Here is a 16,165-nt window from a genome sequence, read left to right as displayed (position 1 = left end):
AGCAGTCAGTACTGTTAACCACAAAGCCATCTCTCCAGCCCAGCAGTGCTGCTCTTAACTTACTTTGAAGAAAAGAAATACAGTGTGTGATGTGGTTCATTTTTATTATTTCTTTTGTCTGGACTTTGTATTTGCTATGGCCATTTCAGTTAATTTTATTTTCACCTTCCTTGCTTGGCCATTTACTGATAACGCGGTTGCATGCAGAATGAACACATCAGTATGAACTGGAAAAAGAAAAAACTGCCATGAAGTTAAGCTGCTAACAGCTCTTTAACCAACCCACCAACCCGAAGTAATTAAGCTAACCACGTCAACACAGAAGCCTTTTCTGTCCTAACAGACAGTAGAAGGCCTTGCAGCTGAAATACAGCCCTGAAATATAAGGGGTCAAACCTCCTACCCACTGGAAGTCTGTTAGGCTTTCAAGCCGCTCTCAGACTTAATGAATTAGAATCTACTTTTGGAAATAGTGGTGTAGCATTTGCCTTCCATGTGCAGGATCCTAGATCCAATTCCCAGTACTGCATAAAAAGGGGAGAGGAAAAACCTAAACAAAGCCATTGAGAATATGTATCTCTGCAGTTTAACCCAACTCCTCACATGGCTTTATGTTCATTACACGACAGCTTGATTGCAAAGCACTGCTAAGTGTGTTTGGGACAGGATTAGGGCAGCTGATGTAAATAAACAAATATGCCGTGCTATCCCTCATCGAGGAGACACAGCTTGTGATGCCTACTAGAAATAAGGCTTGCTTAAAATCATCTATATTTCCTACAAAAGGCTAAAAAATGCATACGTCAAAAACAAGTGTTTGTCATGGTTAGCCATGATATTCTTGCTTTTTTTAGGCTAACGGGTGCTCTGGACCTGCGTCAAAGATTCTAATAGTGAGGGGACAGTGAGAACAAACATGACTTGGCTGGAGGCTGTGTGTCAGGAGGTTCAGCGTCTGGGGCTGTTGGGGTGTGTGTGTGTGTGTGTGTGTGTGTGTGTGTGTGTGTGTGTGTGTGTGTGTGTGTTATGTAGTATGGTCATGTAGTCCATCTAATTAACTAGTCACACCATCTGCATCTGAAGTGAAAAGTTTATGCGCTTTTTCTCTTTTACAAACGCAATTACAGGACAGTCTTACTCGTCAGTTTTGAAGAATGAAGAAGATATATTAAAATCAGATCTATTTGCTAGCCAAAGAGTGAATAGAGGGAACATCTTTGGAAATGCAAAAGGTCCTCCATCTTGACTTGCACTTCTGCAGAGGACCAGCCTGCACAACCCCGAGCCGTTATTTGCCGATGACATTGTTCATTCGTAAGGTTTACTCTCTCTTTGGAGGGAGGGATTTCAAGAAAAAAAATAACTGATGATTTAATAACTCAAACATTGGAAGGCTTTAACAGAGAGCGACAGTTCCTTGCTGTCCACTCAAACTTATTTCCAGTGTCCCTTTCCAAAACACCTCTCTGAAGGGGTTAAACTCTCCCACCCTCACAACTGAATTTAGGTTTCACTTCTCTGAGAAGGACAAAACAGGTGTCTCCCAACCAAGGGCCGATTCTCCACAATGCCCTTACTTTCAGAGTTGGGGGAGAGGACAAACATAAGGTCTAAGTCGGCTTCACAGTGTCCCAAGGACAAATCCAGCACTCCCTTCTGAGTCCCATCTGGACTTGCCCAAGCTTGTTCAAGTTATGTTCAAAAATGATAAGACTAAACCTCAGCCAATTTTAAAATATACTAATATAACTGCTGCTTGTTCAACCAATCATTTGAGATGATCTAACTGTCCCTGAAACTCCCCTTAAAAGGAGCCTACAGGCCCCTCTCGGGGTCATCGCCATTTTGTACAAGTGAACGACCCCACATGCATGCTGGAATATTAACAAATACTCTGATACAATAAAACCATGAATCATAAAGGTTACACAAAGGGGTTAAGACATCTTTCGCTGTAAATGAAGTTTATGATCTTGCTTGTGAGATTACTAGAAAATTGCTCCTTTACAGTTGGAAAGAGAAAAGCCGTACTTGGTCATACATGCTTAGGTCTTAAGAATGACTCACTGCTATTTTAACATTCTTATTTGAAGTGTCTCTGTATAAAGACAGTATCCACCTAGGCAACCTTCCCAGCACATTTTGTTAACAGTGTTGGACTTCTTAACTGCAAGCTAGAGAGAGACTTCCACCAAATTCCAAGGCAAGGAGGCTCCTTTCCACGGCAGCCTCCTTTCCATATTTTCCCGTCCTTCCATTCTTCCTCCTGAGTAATTGGACACAGCCTCCTGGTCTCCCCAGGGAGTCACATATGCTGTGTCTATTCCCTGGGTCCTCCATATTTGAACAGGAAATGTGCCACTTTTCTTGTTGGATTTTTCTCCTGCACTTAACCATCGCTTTCTCCTGCCTGGTAAATAAGTTTTCCGAAATCCATTTTTTTTTTCATTCTAATTTAATTCTATTTTACATATCTGTTACATTACTCTCTCTGTCTCTGTCTCTGTCTCTGTCTCTGTCTCTCTCTCTCTCTCTGTGTGTGTGTGTGTGTGTGTGTGTGTGTGTGTGTGTGTATAAGGCCAGGTATGATGACACATGCCTTTGATCCCAGTCCTCAGGAGGCAGGTGGATCTTTCTGAGCTAGAGACCAGCCTGCTCTACAGAGCAAGCTGCAGGACAGCCAGAGCTACATCACAGAGAGATCCTATCTCAAACAAACAAACAAAAAGTGTGTGGCTTTCAGGAGTTGGTTCTCTCTACCATGTGGGTCCCAGGGATCAAACTCTGGCAGTCAGGCTTGGAGGCATCACCTTGACTAGATAAACCACTTAGGATTTACTTATTTTTGCTCCATTGAGGGATTAAACCTAGGAATTCATGCATGCAGGCTCTCTACCACTAAGTTACATTGCCCAGTGGTTTTAGGCCCTTTTAAAAAAATGTTTAAAACAAAAACAAGTAAAAAAACAAACAAGCAACAACACTCCTCCATCTTTCCTGCCTCTGCATCACCTCTTCCTTCGTCTTAGTGGCATTGGGAGCTGCCAGAGCTGCAGTGTATCATGCAGTATGTTCTTCTGACCGAACAGCTTCACTTGCAAATGTTCGTTGTGTAGGGTAGTGTAGTGCGGTGTTGGTCAGGTGCAAGGCCTCTGGCTTGTTGTTGGACAACTGCTGTTGTCCCGATCATGGAAGTCCTGCTGCTGTGTTACTTCAGACCACTACAGCAGGCCATAGATGGCGTAGACGTTGGAGAGGACCAACTTGTTTTGGGGCGTTTTGTTTGTTTGTTTTCTTTAATTAATACTCTCATTTGTATTTTTAAATTTAATTTTATTTCTTTTTACGTTTTCCTTGTGGAAACAAGGGAGAAAAGTGGGTACAGAGGGTCTGGGAGATGGGTGGGATTGGGATGCTTAATGTGAAATTCCCAAAGACTCAATAAAAAAAAAAGATAATTATTAATGATAATTCTTGTTAACTCCTAAGTCTAGTCCACAAACATGGCATGGTTTCCATTTATTTAGAGCCTGTTCAGTATCTTTCAACAATATCTTGTACTTTTCACACTGTGATTTTCATAATTTTTCTCAAATTTGTTCTTGAGTCTTTTAAAAGTAGCACTTTAAAAATCTGAAAAAAAAAAAACAACTCTTTTATTTTTATTTTAGTGAGATACAGTAGGGAACAGATATATCTGGCCTTCTTTGATTAACCGAAAGCCACGGTCAGGTTTAAAATCAGTGGCAAGTGCCTTTATATATTCTAGTTAACAAAACTGAAGAGAGAGAGTTATATTAACAGACAGGGCCAATGCTTCCATCCTGTCCAGTTATTATTTGATAAAAAATTATTTTAAGCAAAGACACCTACCCAGGCAGGTTGTTTGTCAAGCCTGTTGCCTAGGACACATCAATATGTCTATTTACTTGTGTACTCTGCTTTCTCATAACCAGGAGAAAAAGAAAGAGCAGGAACAGATGGATCATCAAGACATTGGCTTGTTTTCAATGAGGATGATTGCAATGATGGATGGGAATCTAGGTCAGCACTGTTTACAGAGAGCACATGGTGTTTTGTTTCAATGAGCAGCAAAATGTTTTGTGATTAAATGTGGTAAAAAAGCTTGTGGGTTTTTTTTTTTCCCAAGTAAGCAGTAAAAGGAATTACTCACTGTAAAATGATAAATCAAAAGTCCTCTGACTCATTCCTAAGGCAAGGAAAATGTGCAGCTGTGACAGAAACTGTGTTTTCCTGGGTGTTAAAAATAAAATCAAATGCAGTGAACTGGAAATCAATAAAGCATGTCCTGGAACTGCAAATGATTCTGGGGTGCTCACGGAGTTAAATGTAGTTTATGTGTTTCAGTAAATTTCCTCACATGGCGGCACGTCTTAAACTTGAGGCAACTTTTAGGCCCTCAGATTTCTTTGAGCTTAGGAATCTCATCAGCTTTGTTTTATTTCAGTTTGATTTTGCTTATTTGTTGGAGATGGGGTCTGACTATGTAGCTCTAGCTGGTCTAGAACTCACCTTAATCCACCTGCCTCTGCCTCCTGAGTGCTGGGATTAAAGGTGTAGGCCACCATGCCTGTTGAATTTGTTTTTTGAGATTTGGTCTCACATAATCCAGGGTGGCCTCAAGATCTTTAAGTGGTAGAGGGATGACCTTGAAATGGTCCTCCTGCTTCCACCTCCCAAGTGCTGGAACTGTAGGTATTCACTACCACACCCAACTTTTCTTCAGTTTTAATTTGCTGCTTTTTTCCTTACGTTAAATTTAAGGACAATTAAAATAATACAATTTACTTGATACTAACATATATAATCTAAAATAATAATGAATTGTCTTCTAAATAAATCCTTTTCTCACTGCCCCTAAACGAGGCAGAGAGGTATCTAGTTATCCAAAGGTTAAACATGACTTATTTTGGGGTGGTAGAATTTCAAGTCTTTGTTTCTTTCTTGTTTGTATATTTCCACAAGTCTACAATGTGTTAATGTGCACATGATCCTTTTATTAAAATAATGCAGGCTTTAAAATTTAAACAGACCTTAGATATGTTGGCTTGAAAATGCCAAACAAAACGAAAACAAACTCTGAAAACAAAAAACAAAAAAATAAAATAAAAACAAGCATGTGGGAGTGTAGGCTTAGACTGCCTTCTGCTGTAGGCTGTTCACAAGGGAACAGAGACATGCTGATGCCCCTGCAGTGAGTTTGTTATGGTGTCTGTGGTTGAGGGCTTTTCCTCTCTTACAATCTACATTCAGAGTCTTAAATGCAAAGTACTCCATTTCATTGGTTTTCCTTAACCAGCACTTCTATGGCTTGAAAAGGTGGCAGGTACCATTCTGCATGCCAGGCTTGAGTCCTCCAAATAACCCGCAGGAGGGGGATAATTATGACCGTGTTCCTTCCATGGGCCCAGAGATTATTTGAAGATAAATGTCTGTAATGTAAATACCCTGTTGGATGAGATGATAGCATCTTCCCCCATAACCTGTAGACCACCCTTCTCTCAGCTGTTCAACTGGCACTGGCCAGGCCTGTACTGGCCCCCTTTCAGATACTGATTGAAGGTGCTTAGCCACAAAATTGATAAGGGAAGAGAAGGGAAGTCTGTGTCTTTTCTATGCTTTTCTCTGTGCCCTGTCATCTGTTGCTACTGCTGTGTAGCTACTGGGTAGTGCTTATTTGTGACTCAAAATGTCTCTGTGTTTTGTTTTGTTTTGAGACAGAATCTCACTATATCCATGAGGCTGCCCTCCAGCTTGCAATCCTCCTGCCTCAGTCTTTCAAGAGCTGGGTTACATGTATCAGCCACCATGAGCCCTCTCTCATCGGTTGCAAATAAGTAGCCCATAGTAACTATTACCTGCATGGGTCAAATGCTGCCTCTGTGTTAAACTCACAATGTTTTAAAAAACTAAACTAAACTAAACTAAAATTTTATTGTACTTAAATACTTATAAACCTGGTGGTTATAGTGCTTATAAATCAGAACTAGAAGAAAATTATGAATACCACCTAAACTTTACAATCAAATTCAAATCAATATCAGTTTATGTCAGAAAAGTTACAAAATATTCTGAAATGACCAATTTAAACAAAAAGAATACTGGACATCTTAAGTAGTAAACTCTTCTGATTTTAATTTTTATTATCTCCCACTGGTTTTTTACAATTCTGTGAGATGTAGAAAATTGATAGTAATGAAAATGATTCTTGACCTTAAAAATATGAATGCACCATGTCCTGCGCAGTGGAGAAGGGATTACTGCCCTGTGGACACTGACTCACTTTATCCCTGCCTGCACATATATTTCATTAGTTTTGAGCACCTAGGCCATTTGTTTACTCCTTTTTTATTTGTTGTTGTTTGAGACAGAGTCTCAAGCTGGCCTAGGAGTCAAGATACTCTTTTAGCCCCCTAAGTCCTAGGATCACGTTCCAACATGCCTGGAGGCTCAGTGCATTTTACTTGTATTTTTTCTTTGTATAATAATTTATCTATTTGTGAAAAAAGCAATTTTACTTACATTCACAGACTTAAAACTTTTTTAATTCTTGAGAATTTTATATACATATCCAGTGAAATATTATATATATATATTCATCTCCTCCTTTCAAATTCTCCCACAGCTGCCCGAATGTTCCCCTCCCAATTAAACATACATTTAAATTTTTCCTTGCGTAGACTATCATATTTGTCTTACTGATTAGTTCAGACTCTCTTTGATTTCATCTGTTTTTCCATTTGTATAAGCATTGTAACATCAACTTTCCTCAAAAATACCTTTTATCATTCATTTCATGGCATATTTTGCTGATAAGAAATTGTTTCAATGATTTCTTGTGTAAGTGAATGAAGGACAGAAGTTTAACTCCTGGTATCAAATTCTACCTTTCTACTTTAGTGGTTGATAGACACTTGAGAGTGCCGGGACCTGTCACAGCCTGGTTTACACTTGTTTATTGTATTATTTATCAGGTTTAGAAACAAAGCTTGAAGCCGACTTTTAGGGGTTACCTGATTTTTCAAACATTTTCTTTCTTCCCTGCCACACCTGGTCTGCAGGCTTGGCCAAAGAATTTCCAAGACACCTGTGGAGCAATTTGGGCTCAGAGGAGTTAGGGATGTGAGTCTGCTGGAATTTAGATGTCTTGATCAGTGCAATTGGTTTGAGCTTTGCAGCATGTTTCTCAAGACCACCCCAAAGGCTGTTTAGTAAGGAGGTGAGGGGAATGCAGCCCCTCAATCTGACAGTGTATACTCTCCTCAGTCATTGGTTCTATGCTGTCTGCTATGGTAGCCACTACCCACTGGGATGTTCTGTGATTAAAAATGCATTCAACCAAATCAAAGAATGTAATTCCTAATGTTTAATATTAACTAATTTAAAGTTAGACATGAAAATAATGTTTCATTTGGTTATTTCGAAACATGTTTAGATTACTCAGATGACTTGATCATCTTTGTTATTTAAGACAGGGTCACACTCGGTACTCTTGGCTGGCCTGGAACTCACTGGTTTCCAGCTCATTAGAGATATGCTTGCTTCTGCCTCCCTACTGCTGGAATTGAAGGCACGAGGCACCATTCTTTGCTTATCTGCTCTTTAATCACACATTTTAATAAAATCATTATCAGAAACAAATTTCCAATCCTTTCCCTCTCAGGTTAAAATATTATGTAAATGTACACACCAGATTTCAAAGTCTTATTACCAAAAAAAGATAAGCTCATTTTTTTTCTTTTTTTGCTACAGACAACACGTTGGAATGATATTTTAGATACAATAGGTATACACCATTTTTCTCTGTCTTTTGTTGTTTTGACTTTTTGAGACAGGGTTTCTTTATGTAGCATTGTCTGTACTGGAACTGACTTTGTAGATCAGGCTGGTCTCTCCCTCCCGAGTGCTAGGATTAAAGGTGTGCTCCACCACCACCCCACTATTATATTATTTTTTTTTTTTAAGATGAAGTTTCTGTTTAGTCTTGCAGCTTGCTCTGTAGACCAGACTGGCCTTGAATTTAAGAGATCCACCTGCTTCTGCCTCCCGAGTGCTGGGATTAAAGACGTGAGCCACCACCACTCATTATACCCCATTTTCATCTTTCTTTTTTATAATTTTAATGTGGTACCAGAAAATTTAAGATTACATCCCCGGTTCATGCTGGTGGTTGAAAAATCAGGTCCCCTTTTTGGGACCACTTCCTGGCTAATACTGTAAAGCATCTTTGTGGTTTTGAAGCTCGTTTTTTATGATTTGGCTTCCTAACCCCAGGTTCTTCCTCTTTGCTAGATCATTCTGCAGGTTAGGAGCATCAAGGTAATTGCTGATTTCCGCCGCCAGAGAGAGCTGCGTCGCTATCCTTGTTGCCCAGCAACCTCTAGTCCGGAAGTACTTCTTTGTCCCGCCCCGTGGCGGCCGCGCGCGCGAGCACTTCCGGCAGTGCGGGCGCGGGGTCGCGCTGAGCGGGCTTGGAGGCTGGCTGCGGCGCGATGACCACGCTCCGGGCCTTCACCTGCGACGACCTGTTCCGCTTCAACAACATGTGAGTGAGGCACAAGCCAGCCGCTCCCTCCGCAGCGCGCCCGGGGTCAGCCTCTGGGGCGCCGTGGGCCGGGTGGGCGCTGCGCGGGTGCGCTGGCCGGTGACCTTGGCCGAGGCTCGGCGTTCGGGGTGCGCTGGGGAGATGCGGAGCTGGGCTGGACACCGTGCGCCCTCTCCCCGACCTGCGCTCACCGCGGAGGGTGGGTGGGCCGGGAACCGGCGCGGTGCTGGTTAAATTGTATCCCAGTGAAGTAACCTTGCTGTGCTCCGGGCCCTCGCAGCAAGTTGTGGTTTGTGCTTGGTAGTTACTGTAGCTGAGCGCCCCAAAGCTGAGCGCTTTAAAGAAAAGAAAAAAAAAAAAGGTGTCTCATTTTGTATTCCTGGCTTCCTGGAACTCACTGTTAAACCAGGCTGGCCTCGAACTCCCAGATCCTTCTGCCTCTGCCTTCCTAGTGCTGGGATTAAAGGCGTGTGCAACCACTATACTTGACTACATTTTTTTTTGTGTTGGGGGCGTGGGGGGGGGGGGAGCGCGGGGAGGTCCACTGTGCCCAGGAAACTCCAGTGCTGTGGTTTTCTATTCAAGCCACGTTTAAAAGACCTGTGATTTGCAGTTCTCCCTCTCTCGCTTTTTACAAGAAAAAAAGTATTAGTTTGGAAATTTATGTTCATTTAAAAAGCTAAACATTTCACTGTGACCTCCTGTGGACACATCACCTGGATTATTCGCTTGACGTAAGTTTCATCACTTATTGTATGTAGGACAGAGTAGTGCGATCTACAGACCAGGTGGTTAAGGTTTCAGTTGGGAAAGAACTCTGGGATGAGGTAACTATGGATGAAGCTTGATGAAAAAAATATGGTGAGGAGGAAGTTCCCGGGAAGGGCGCAGGTGAGAAACCGGGAGTGTAAAGCAAGGGTAGGCCTTTGCTTACAGGCGAAGGATGCTAGTTTTAGGTACCATGTTGAGAAGTTCAGACCCGAAGGGTAGGCCTTTGCTTACAGGCGAAGGATGCTAGTTTTAGGTACCATGTTGAGAAGTTCAGACCCGATGCTGTGCGATTTCTATTAGGCCCAGCCTTGTTGAATCCCCACGGCATCTAACACCTCTGGCAAGAGCTCATGTAATAATCAGCGTGTGCTGATGTCCTCAGTTTATGGGTGAAGGAAGGCATTGCACACACACAGAGCCCTTATATGGGAGTAGGTGGAGAAAGGAATCTTATCCTAGGAGATTCACCCTGGTGGTTGTTAAATAGGTCCCATGGAGCTAGAGAGAGATGGTTCCATAGTTAAAACACTGGCTGCTTTTTCAGAGGACAGAGGTTCACTGCACATGGAGGCTCACACCTGACTGTAATACCAGTTCCAGAGGCTCTGATGTCCTTTCCTGGCTTCCATGGGCACCCCGCACACATATGGTGCACAGACATATATGCAGGCAAAACACCACACCTATTAAATGATGAAAAAAGTTGATCCTGGCACTCAGTAGGCTAAAGCTGGAGGGTCACAAGTCTGAGGTTCTTTGGTATCCATGGGAGATTGCTTCTAGTTCCCTCCAGATACCAAAATCCAGTGATGTGCAACCCCCTTATTATAATGGTGTGGTATGCAAATAACCCAAACACTTCCCGTGTACTGTAAATCACCAAAAGGTTACTTATATAATGCAATGTACATGTTTTATAAATAGTTCCAATACTGTTGTTTAGGGAATATGATGGGGGAGGGGGTTTGTACAGGTAGAGGCACATGGTGTTTAAAAATACTTAAATCTGAGTTCTGAGCCAGTGAGTGCACGGTGATTGATTAGAGGAGGTGGAGCAGGCAGGTAAGCCATTGAGGAGGCCTTGGCAATGGCCTAGAAGGATGGGAGATGCTGTGTAGATGATACAGTGCCTGAAGCATTGGTAATAGACAGGAGAATCAGTTTTGAAGACTTAGGAGAAGACTGTGTTTTAATATGGGAATGGATAAAGTAGAAGGAAAATGTACATGAACACTTTTTAAACATTAGATTTCAGCTCACCAGGCTTGGTAACACCTCTTCTTGTTAATGCCAAGAAAGGAGCCTATTTTCTCATTTCTGATAACAGGCCGTGTTAGGAAACAGTGAGTCACGGGTTAGGTGGTGTTGAAGGGATTGAAAGAAGCAACCAGTGCAGATCAACTACATATGTGCTGTTGCTGGAGATACAGCAGTGAGCAGAACAGAAATCACTTGGTGTCTATAGAATTTAAATGTTAGAGAACAGGTAGGTGTATAATATATAACAATAGAGGTTTTATACACACACACACACACACACACACAAACTTTAGTGAGAAGGGGTACAGCTTCGGGTAGGGTATTGAAGGAAAACGTCACTGAAAAAGATGTGGGGGAATAAGATGGATCGTGGATCCCTGGGCTGGGGTGTCTATTTATCTGGATAGGAGGTGGTAGCCTAGGCAGCAGCAGTCTAGTCAGGTGCTAAAGCTTGAGATGGTTGTGAGAGTTTCAAGGCCTTTAAGGGTCTTGGAGGCTTCTCTGACAAGTGTACTGAGATGCCCAGTGGGTCTAACCATTGGACTTTAAGGATCAGCACTCTGAGGATAGTGACAGGTGGCCAGGAAGCTAGATGACATCAATGATGGAAGGAATGTTTTTAAAAAATGAAAACTAAACTCTACACTGTCCCTTCAGAGTGCCAAATGCTAGAGTAAGTGAAACTGACAGGCCAAACCGAGGTGGGAGGAAATCTGGGGTGGGGTTCCAGAAGCCAGCTAACAAGAGGACTCCAAGCAGGAGTGGTGGTGGCTGAGTGTGCCACATTTGTACACTCCTTTCAGGGAGAGGCAGACCTGCACATACAGGAGAGGAAGAGTTGAGGGAGGTGTCCAGAATGGTGAGGAGGGTGCGGTCGGCCAGCAGAAGAGCAGCAGCATCTGGGTGCAGGTGCTTTTAGGTGGGTGAAGTCAGCCTTAGGCCTTTGGCAGTTTCCTTATGATTGACTGATTTGTGTGTAAGTAGACAGAGGAAGGGCAACCTAGCCTGTTGGAGAGTTGAGGTGAGACAAAGGTGTGCAGTTGAGAAGTGGAGGGTGCGGCCTCTACAGGGCAGGGCCACAGCACCCAGAGGTCCTCAGGATTAGTTCCTGACTTCTGTCAAGTCAAAGCTGTTCTCACAGGGCTAAGAAGGCGGTTTTGCAGGCATCCAGTCTCTGCAATAGCAAGCATTACACGCACTGGAGGAGTCAACTGATTGTCTTTTAAATCAGACACTGAAACTACAGTGCCATTGCCTCTTGGTTTTGTTTACATCACTATATTTCTTGGTAAAATTATTAATGTCCAACATGTAATGTGCTTATTTTTAAATGAAGAACTTAAATTGGGAATATTTATATAGCCCATATAGCTTAAGGTTTCTGTTGCTCCGATAAACACACACCACAAATATCCTGGGTCAGAGTCAACTGAGGGAAGTCGAGGCAGGAACCTGGAGGCAGGAAGTGAAGCAGAACCCATGTAGGAGTGCTGGTTGCCGGCTTCTTCCCCTGGCTTGCTTAGTTTGCTTCCTTATACACACTAGAACCACCTGCCCAGGGATGGCACCACCCACAGTGGACTGGGCCCTCCCACATCAGCCATTCATTGGTCAAGAACAGGCCTCATAGACTTGTCTACAGGCCAGTTTTGTGGAGGCACTTTCTCAATTGAGATTGCCTTTTCCCAGATGTCTAGGATTATATTGACAAAACACCAACCAGTACACTGTATAATACACTAGGGTTGTTTTAAGTGTAAAGTGGGTTTTTGCATGGATTAAACACAAAACTCCCAGTTACGAATAATGTATTGGTGTTGCATTAAGGAAAGAAATAAAAGCACTTCCCCTTGGTGTCATTTAAGCAAGAGCAAGTCCAGAATTGAAGTCTCTATGCTCCCCGTGCCCTCCATCCTCTGACTGTTGCACGAGTCTTCATCTCTGCCTGCCTGAATGCTGTCTTGTGAATCTGTCCCTGTGTTCTGTTTCTGTCCCTCACAAAGGTTTTCACTCCGTCTTTATTGAACAGCACAGCAAGCATCACGTGGGGAAAGAATGGGATACATCATTGTTTATCAGCCAGTATCCAAACATTGTACTCGACCTTTATGGAGGATACTCATTTTAGGAGACTGCTTTCAACCTCTGTGTTTGCTGCTTCCTGCAAGTGATGCACATGCATTGTTCTTGGTCAGGCATGAAAGAGTATATAACTTAAAGTTACAGCTGTGTATTAGGTTCTAAAAATTGATTACATGGGTGATCAAAAGCAAGTAAGGTTGATTGTTACATTGTTCTTTTAAAGGCCGGTTAAACAATCAGGATGAGTATACATACAGTAGGCTGTCAGGTGATTTCAAGTGTTAACAGCTCTGGCCTGGAGGTCCAGCAAAAGTTCCATTCTCTTAGGATGTAAGAGTGATTTTCATAATACTCCACTGGCACAGGTTTTGAAACCCAAAAGGTTGAGAACCGTTGGACTAGAGGAATGTTTACCCGATATGTCCTTCAAAGATTGACAAGAAAGGGAAATAGTTGAAATAGCTGCTTTTGAGCCTAGCAAAAGACTATAGGAAAGTGAAGGGTGAGAGATGGTTGGAGATGTTTTCAAGAACCCTCAGTCTGGGATTGTGTGATGGGACATGTTGGGTAGTTGCCCCCAGCAGCAGGGCTTGGTTAACAGGAGGAAGCAGGATGGAAGTACAGTGAAATTGGGTTGAAAGTACATGGGGTCAGTGAGGATTTGTAGCAGTAGGGAAAAAGTGAAGGCGGAGAAGTACTCATTGAGAAGGGGTAAACTGTAAGGAAAGCCCAGAGGTAGGCAGGGGTGACGCAGTAGGGAGCAGGTGAGTTGACTGGCTGTACATGAGACACGTGCCTAACTGGTTCTCATGTCTACAGAAGTGCAAGAGTCAGAGTTAGCTAGAAGTCGGCTTGTAAAGAAGCAGTTAAATGAAAAAGTACAGATCCCTTTATTGGGACCACATGTGGCTACTGGGTCATTTAAGTCATTTTCTTTGGTTCTCAGGTTGGTTTCAGAGTTGGAGAAGAAACACATTTTGTTTTTGTTTGTTTGGTTTTTGAGACAGGGTTTCTCTGTAACCCTGGCTGTCCTTGAACTCTCTCTGTAGACCAGGCTGGCAGAGAGTCGCTTGTCTCTGTTCCCATGAGTGCTGGGGTTAAAGGTGTGTGTCACCATACCCAGCTCATATTTTGTTTTGGTTAACACAATCTTTGTAGTTTTCACAAGTTTACTTAAATTGAATTCGGGAATTCTTATTCTTGCCATTTCTTGTTTCTTTCAGTAACTTGGATCCACTTACAGAAACTGTATCCTTTTTTGAGAAAAAAGTAAAACTAAGGATTATTTACGAAGAAAAAGAAAATTGGAGAAACAGAAGGAAAAAAAACAGATGAGTACTGAAAAAAAGTTGAAACACGTAGGTTTTTAATAACATAAGCAACATTGAAAGTGATTACAAAAATGAGCGGAGTGGTCTTAGGCTTGCCCACGAACCATTACCATAATGACTTTCTATGAAAGTACTACTGTAGCTCTGCTGCTCACCTTGGCCAGCCTCAGTAAACCTGGCTGTACACAGCAGCAACAGAACAGTGATTGGGGGCCTCCCTCTGCTGTGACAACTCTGTGATGTCTCCAGCAGCCGTGCTCATGAGCACCTGGGTCTGTGGGTCTAGATAGCTTCCAGAGCACACCTTTGTATCTGTGTTTCTGGCAGTGAAGTCAGCAGAGGGGAGGTGATCTCTTTGGGAAGCACTACACAGCTTCTCTGTCACTGCCTATGATCTGTCTCCTAATGTGTTGCTGAAGTGAATAAAGGATTTTGGTAATAGCAGTTTCTCTCATCTCAGTAGAAAATGAGCAAAAAGTGTGGTAAATAAATTAGGGTCGCTGCAGTAACAGATTGGTGGCTTACAACACAAATAGGATTTCTAGACCATTTGTAGACCGTGTTCCACTGACTACTGCTAGTAGGTTGGGTAATTAACTGGTAGCTTACAAGGGCAGAGGAGGCTAATGAAGATTTAATTCAGTCTCACCAGTCAAAAGACATACAAACTAAAATCATGTGAGCACCCACTTTAATGTATCAGATCATACAGAATCGTAAAAGGATATAACTCAGTGCTGCTGGTGGTGAAGTAAGGCACCTTCTTAGAAACTGCTAGTGCTGAAGTCATCTGGCACTCTTTCTGAAAAGGTTTTAGAAGTATACTCAGTAATTCCATTTCCTGAAGGCTGAAAATAAGAGTAAACAGGCACTTTACTCCAGGGCTTGGCAAATATAAGATGCATGGATCAAATGTGGCTCACCACTCATTTCTTAAGAAATTTTTTATCAGGATACCTCCATGGTGGTTAATTTGTATATTGTCTGTGGTTCTCAGAGTTTGGGTAGATATCACAGACTGTTAGTCCTCAACACCTCACATGTTATTGTCCTTTTACAAAAACAGTGACATCACAAAAATTTAAGGGAATTATATTGAAAATTTGGAATGCCATTCACATTCACCAGTTAAAAAATGGTAAAAAAAAAAAAAAAAAAAAAATTAAACTGTCTTCATAAAGGCTATGAAGGATCTGAAGTTTTTGGTTTTTTTTTCTTTCTACAAATTAGAAATGACCCAGATGTCCCCTGGCAGAGGGATGAGGTATGTAAGTTGTGTTCCCATGCAAAGGAATGCTGTACTGGAGCACAATTAGCAAGTACAAGCACCAAGAGGCCAGCTACATCAGGAATGGTATAGAAAAAGCAGAAAGCTCGGAGTATTGAATGGTATATCTAGGATTTTGAAGAATCATGTATCATGAAAACTTCTACTGTATGGGAAAGTAGTAGACTGCAAGTCAACTTACTTTGAACGTATAAGCCTTAGTGTTTATGTAGTGAGTGGTGGGTATTTATGGGAGATCTTTTGGTTTCTCCATCAAGCAGAAGAGAGATGGTTGTAGTGTCAGTTGCTGGATGGCAGGAAGACCAGCTGGCTTGCCCTATTGAGTTCTGGAAGAAATGACTGCCCTTTAGAGGAGAATTTGAAGACTAACCCTGAGGAGGTCTTTCTGGGAACTTTTTAGTAAAAGTGTGTTATTAGTAGGGTCTCCTTATGTGATTGCCCCAGAAAGCTGACACTAAGGTGAAACAAACACAGTAGTGAATCATAGCAGTAAGGACCCCCCAGGTTGAAGAGTAACTGTTCATTTACCCTTTCCGAGCCATAGGGTCTCGCTCTGTGTCCCGGTCTGGCTTGAACTAGAGATGCTTCTGCTGTTGTGCTGGGTTACAGGCACAGGCCAGGCTAGTCAGCCATTTCCTTTCAACATAACTGATTCCTTAATACATTTAATAGTTGCATAGCACCAGTCAAAGTGGAAACTAGCTATTGATTTTCCAGTGCAATTCAGGAAATAGAAAATGTGCCAAGTAGTTGAGTAAATGTGAGAGAAGTCACAGGGTAGGCAGAACATGAATAAGAAGTGATCTCAGATAGTGAATGGCATACAGAGCCTTAGGTAACAATCTGATCGCATGGAGGCATACTGAA

The 16,165-nt window shown here is 42.3% G+C and overlaps 2 protein-coding genes across 3 annotated transcripts in view; one reads left to right on the top strand and one right to left on the bottom strand.

The window, feature by feature from the left end:
* The first annotated feature begins 8,442 nt into the window (after positions 1 to 8,442).
* Naa20 (N-alpha-acetyltransferase 20, NatB catalytic subunit) overlaps positions 8,443 to 16,165 on the top strand; it is a 14,381-nt gene continuing 6,658 nt past the window's right edge. Inside the window, exons 1-2 of the mRNA XM_036186277.1 lie at positions 8,443 to 8,566; positions 13,903 to 13,927. Of these exons, the coding sequence (XP_036042170.1) occupies positions 8,514 to 8,566; positions 13,903 to 13,927 (78 nt within the window). The 5' untranslated portion in view covers positions 8,443 to 8,513. The remainder of the gene's footprint in view (positions 8,567 to 13,902; positions 13,928 to 16,165) is intronic.
* Crnkl1 (crooked neck pre-mRNA splicing factor 1) overlaps positions 14,024 to 16,165 on the bottom strand; it is a 26,379-nt gene continuing 24,237 nt past the window's right edge. The window contains exon 15 of one of the 2 annotated variants that reach the window (XM_036186274.1): positions 14,024 to 14,812. The gene's annotated coding sequence lies outside the window, so the exon portion shown is untranslated. Of the gene's footprint in view, positions 14,859 to 16,165 lie in introns of both variants that reach the window. The other variant, XM_036186273.1, reaches the window with a different exon arrangement.

Source organism: Onychomys torridus, chromosome 4 (assembly GCF_903995425.1).
Source record: "Onychomys torridus chromosome 4, mOncTor1.1, whole genome shotgun sequence".
NCBI lineage: Eukaryota > Metazoa > Chordata > Mammalia > Rodentia > Cricetidae > Onychomys > Onychomys torridus.
This window is presented reverse-complemented; position numbering and strand designations above follow the sequence as displayed.